General features: G+C 42.4%; 1 protein-coding gene across 4 annotated transcripts in view; it reads left to right on the top strand.

Annotated features, from left to right (window-relative positions):
• The window catches only part of LOC110520933 (talin-2), a 153824-nt gene extending 148239 nt beyond the window's left edge, over positions 1-5585 (top strand). For all 4 annotated transcript variants that reach the window (XM_036975472.2, XM_090226693.1, XM_090226736.1 and 1 more), the window contains 5 exons: positions 1256-1381; positions 1477-1539; positions 1668-1850; positions 1958-2083; positions 2989-5585. In XM_036975472.2, coding sequence (XP_036831367.2) covers positions 1256-1381; positions 1477-1539; positions 1668-1850; positions 1958-2083; positions 2989-3117 — 627 coding nt within the window. In that variant the 3' untranslated portion in view covers positions 3118-5585. The remainder of the gene's footprint in view (positions 1-1255; positions 1382-1476; positions 1540-1667; positions 1851-1957; positions 2084-2988) is intronic.
• Positions 5586-6000: the final 415 nt, after the last annotated feature.

The raw sequence follows: 6000 nt of genomic DNA on the forward strand, positions 1-6000 counted from the left end.
TGGAGTGATTTTGCACAACCCAACTTTACTGATCTTAAACTGTAACAAAACTATCTCTGTGAGTACTTGCATTGTCTGAAATTTGATTACAAAAGTTGAACAGTAAGTATGTAAGGTGTGAGCTGTATACATTTGTGTGTTTGTTTGTGTGTGATGGTGTGTACATTGAACCTCCCAATACTCTTCCTCCTTCTCCTGTAGTGCTCTGTGGTGTTCTTGTTTTGTGTCATTGGTTGATCAGATCTGGTCCCTCTCTCCAGCTCTCTGGTGCAGTAATAAACATGGCTGGAGAATCTCCTGTTTTCATAAGGGACTTTCTGATAGCCCTGCAGTCTCAGGTCCAGACTTCAGCAGGGCACATTGTTTATGAGAGGGGGGTGTAGGGAGGTTTGCTTCTTTTGAATGTCAGTATCTGTCTGCCCTCTAGTGAGCTGTTAACAATGGTGCATGCCATCTTCTTCCACAAGGCAGAGAGGCAGGGCAGAGGTTTTGAGGTCTTTGTTTCTATCATGAAACAATCATTCTTACCAGCTACGGTTTACGAGGTTTACTGCAGAATATCGTAGACCTCAAAATATCAAGCCCATAGTACAACTTCAGAAAGGAACATTGAATAAAACATCTAAATCAGAGTGAACCATGTTTCCTCTAATGACGAGGTAGGGTCTGTGACTATTTACAACCCCTCCTATTCACCTTCTACTCCCTCCTTCCATACTTTCCTCTCTGTGCCCCTTCTCCCCTCCTTCCCACCCTGTAGAAGGACCTCTCCCGCCCCAGCATGCTTCACTCTTCCTCCATTCTCTTGAGATTTTGTAGACCTGGAAGCCTTCTCTGCAGGCCTCTGTCTGATATGTTTGATATATTAGGTTGTTATTAAGTCCAACTATATATCAAACATATTCCTACAGTGTCCCGCCCTGTCTCCAGCCACGTGTGCCTTGTGTGTTGGTGCTGCTGGCATGATCTGTGGTCACTGACTGATGTCACTCCTGTCTCAGTAGACTACATTATTTATTTCCCTTTTTAGAGGTGCTTCTGTATCTTGCAAAGTGTTTTGTTTGGATTTTCCAACCGCAAACAGTATTTGAAGATCCGTGGAAGCATTCCCCATTATGAAATGTGTTGGTGGATGTGATTGGCCAGTAACTCAACATGCCACCATAAAACAACCAATTGAGTTTGTTTTTTCTTATTGCCACAAGATATGGCCCTAAGTAAATTTCCATGGTTAAATGTGTGCTTTTGCTTTTAGCAAGCTGATGAGACGCTGGACTTTGAGGAGCAGATCCTGGAGGCAGCGAAGTCCATAGCTGCAGCCACTAGTGCTCTGGTGAAGTCTGCTTCTGCAGCTCAGAGAGAGCTGGTGGCGCAGGGCAAGGTCAGTTACAACTGTTTCAGAATCATAAATGTCTGAATGTCACCTCAGCAACAAAAAACACAAGTCTGTGAAATGTCTCTCTCTCTGCCCTCCAGGTGGGATCCATTCTTGCCAATGCTGTGGATGATGGCCAGTGGTCACATGGTCTCATATCTGCTGTGAGTTTCCATCATTGTTTATTTTTTACATGTACTATTAAAACCGAACTTGATTGTGAAACTGTGCATGGTGAATCAATGTTTCTGTCTGAGGCTGTACCCTGATGTGTGGTTGCTATTCCCTGTAGGCGAGGATGGTGGCGGCAGCGACCAGTAACCTGTGTGAGGCAGCCAATGCCTCAGTCCAGGGCCACGCCAGTGAGGAGAAGCTCATCTCCTCAGCCAAGCAAGTGGCAGCCTCCACAGCCCAGCTCCTAGTGGCCTGCAAGGTCAAAGCTCAACCGGACTCCGAGGCCATGAGGAGACTACAGGTATAACCCTACTAAACACAACACAACCCACTGGGTTCCACTGCTATTTCCCTGACTTCGCCTCCACACAATATGATGGCATTAACCATGGGTTCTGTATCCCTAAGGCTGCTGGGAATGCGGTCAAGCGGGCATCAGACAACCTGGTGAAGGCGGCTCAGAAAGCAGCCTTTGACAAAGCTGATGACCACAGTGTGGTGGTCAAGACCAGGTTCGTGGGTGGCATTGCTCAGGTGAGATTTTAGAGTTTATATTCTGAATACCCTGTAAGTGACACATTGAAGTGTCACTTCAATTTTACTTTGGATTTTCCACCTCTACCTTTTCAACTGTTCCCAGCTTTGCTGCCTTCACATGCAAATGTTTCCTCTAACTAAATGGTTTTGAAATTGAGGTAGGCCACTACAGTATGACTGAATAGAACAACGGCTGCGATTCAAATCTGTGGTTTCGCATGCATCCACAGCTGCCTGAACATCAAGTCCCTTGAAAAGTTTTCACATTCTTGTGGTTATCCACTCACTTTTCATCCATGGCCATATGTAATTGAAGAGTGGATGTCTACTTCTTAGCCTAGGGCTCCCTTCTACCTAGGAAGCTTTGTTTTCAACTGAGGAAGGTGATTGAGTGTCTTCCAGAAATCATGTTGTGCGTGCATTTGTGCGCCTGAGTGTCCGTGCGTACATGGGTGTGTGTAACACTGAAGGGCTTCTAGCCAGCACCCCTCCAGAGACACTTTCCCAAAGCGGGTCTCTCTCAAGTGGGCTAGTCATAACCCACCCGCTGCCATCTCCCAAATCCACAAGAGCTCCTTGCTTAAGAAAATAAATAGATACTTACTGCATACTTAAATTTAAGACATTCCACCAGTTACCACAGAACAGTTATGTTAATTCTAGGTTTTCTATAACCCGCTTTGAAGAAACCTACTGTGAAATGGAGTATGAGCAGTATTCCAAATGTTCTGAAGAAAATATTTTCTTTGTAGAACTCAATCAAGTCCATATGTACACTAAAGGGACTCAAGGAAATGGTTTGACAATTTTATTACCTGTTGGGTTTGAGTGCTACAGGACACATTGAAGATGAGCAGACTAAAGCGTGTATTTAATATTTAACCCTTTCCTCCTCTCCTCAGATCATTGCAGCCCAGGAGGAGATGCTGAGGAAGGAGAGAGAGCTGGAGGAGGCCAGGAAGAAGCTGGCTCAGATCAGACAGCAGCAGTACAAGTTCCTGCCCTCTGAACTGAGGGAGGATGAGAGATGATTGGTCCAGAGGAAAGTTGATGGACATCAGATTGTAACCTATTGTTACACAGAGATGTAGCTGACACCTGTGATTGGCTGTTTCTCTCTCACTTACGGGTGGAGTGTATAACGTACTTGGGCCAGGCCTGTTTTATGAGAGGAACTAGTGCCTGTGTTCAGATGCGTGCGTGTGTGTGTGTGGATGTGTGTGTTTCACAGAGGATGATATTCACAGTATGACATATAAGGACCAGCTGGATACAGCTGTACTGCATTAGCGGGGTTAGGACCTGCAATCTGAAGATTGAGATGGATTATCTTACTGATTTTATGGTAGGATACATGAATAAGGACATCAAAGTTAAATGAACATTATTGGACCCAATAATGGCAAATAATATTAATACTTTCAGCTTTCATGGATACATCTCTAAATCTGTTGAAGGTAGTTTAAAACATGTAAAATAAAAATGGGTAGCTCACTCCAACTGGCACAGCTGACATAGGGATCTATAGCTTAAGTTCCTCAGACAGCATTCTAAGTGTTGGTCGAAGTATTGCTGTACTCCAATGCTTCATTTCATCATTGGCCTGCATGCACCATTATAACTAAAACACATCAATAAAGCTACTAACCAATAGTGTAGCTTATAATTGGGCATTTGTAATATGTTAGTATATGAATGTGAGCTTTGGATTTGCTGTTGAATAGGTAAATGTTTGAATTTTATATACTGTATTTAATGTGATAGAACTTCATCTTCACACTAAAATCATAGTGTCAGTGGGTCTGGTCTGAGTGGATAGTAAAGCCAACAGCAGACGCTAGTACATCTTACAGCATCATAATACCTTTTACAGTAATAATTCTCCAAGTAATAATTATCAATGGTGTGTGAGTAAGGTGATCACTGCCTCCTTCCTTTGGACATTCAGCTGTCACTCATATTTAAGGAGCATAATGCAGTCACGTGCAGAGGGTCATTAAGGGGCTAAATCTTGGGGTCTATGTGCGATCCTATCTGTAATGCTTGTCAGACTAGTATTCTCTCCCCCCACCCCTCACACTTTTTCTGGGCTGCCTGCTGCCTGCACGAGGAGGCTCAGTTTACATTATTTGTCATGTTTGTTCTCTCTTGTCTCTGTTTTAATTCCAGTCTAATTGACAGTAGCCAGAGTTGGTAGTTCCACCATACACACGCAACAGCAAAGCTATGCTCCGTTTGGCCATGCCCTTTCCAGCTGATGGTGTTTATACTTATTACAGATTCCATTGAATTTGGAAGATGAGCTTCTTCTTGTGTTCATGTTCTTATTGTTACTCTCGGCTATGATCATAGCAATACATTAACACTCAATATACTATATCAGATTGATGAGAGTGCAGCACTGATTGGAATTGTATATGCAGCTGTGTATGGTGTTTTTACTCTTAAACAGCACTGAGATGGCTGGTATAACCTTATGCACTGAGCAGCGCAAGCAATGCCTTCCATGTTCAACCATTCAGGATTACTACTAATGCTCTTGTCAAATGTAACACGTGATGAAACTATATACAGTCCAGTCCTGACTAGGAAACTAGTTAATTTATGTTATTACAGTATTGGTGTAGTATAAGGTCATTAGTATTGCTTCCACTCCACCACCTCAACCCCTTGTTGTCAGTCTCTGGTCTGCATTGTGTACTAGTGCCTTAATTGATTCTGCTGTACCAACAGCTCAAGGCTGTATCTAAGCCTCATCCTTCTGGATGAGAACATGTCTCTACCAGCCTTTCGCAAACTCGGTCCTCGGACCCCAAGTGGTGCTGCTACACAGCTGATTCAAAGCTTGATGATTAGTAGATTTTTTTTGAATCAGCTGTGTAATCCTAGGGTAAAAACCCAAATGTACACCCCTTGAGGTCCTGAGGACCGTGTTTGGGAAACCCTGCTAGTCTAGTCTAACCATAACTCTCTAGGTCTTCAACTACCACTTAGTCCTATGCCATAACACAATGTATTGCCTTGGCTGGTAGCCCATCTGCCTGCCGTAAACCCTGCTGGTATATAAAGTGCATCCATGGGTCGTTTAGGTTTTAGACTATATACGAAAATTAACACACCACTGCATTCCATGAGCATGTGGCAAGTTATTGAACTCTTAAAGATGGGAATTTGCTCTGCCTTGATATTCATTCAACATACAAGTAATCCTTATAAATAGGACTAATGAACTTCCTTGTTTAATTGTTAAACCACTATAAATTAGTTTTTATTGATAAATGTAATGACTATCCTGAGATAATGTATATTGTCTAAGCAATTTGTCTATAAGCATTAATTGAAATAGGAAAAAAGACTAGCTGTTATTCAAATGTAGGTGTTGTGCTTTCTTTAACTGAATTTGTTTGAAAAGTTCAAATGAACTGATACTCTATGTATAATATTTATCTGGTCACAAATGTATTTTTTATATTCACTGAAAATAAAGAGTTTGAAACAAGCATGGCCCAGTTTGTTGCTGGTCATTCTGATTAATGTACTGTATGTATCATTCATTCTTGAACAGGAATCCTGAATTGCCTGAAAGGGAAGTCGAATTGAATAGCAAAGCAAAGACTTTATCAGCTCACCAACATTCTTTCCAGTAGAGGTCCCTGTTAGTCTTTTCAATGCTGCGGTTGGGGTCACTGGTTGTTCTGAGAACTATGATGTAGTACTGGATGGCCATTACATTGCAAATGCAGTCAGCCAGACCAAATATGGTCATACAGTATATGCTTTATTCCCCCTGGTTCACTGAACAGACTGTTGTGGATACCATGCAGGGACTGGCTGCTATTTTAGATGTTTGGATGTGCTGTTGATGATGGTTGGTATTTCAATTCACTTTAATAGAATGCAAGTATATGGAAAGG

Source organism: Oncorhynchus mykiss, chromosome 1 (assembly GCF_057628025.1).
Source record: "Oncorhynchus mykiss isolate SJ-2025 chromosome 1, ASM5762802v1, whole genome shotgun sequence".
Taxonomy (NCBI): Eukaryota; Metazoa; Chordata; class Actinopteri; order Salmoniformes; family Salmonidae; genus Oncorhynchus; species Oncorhynchus mykiss.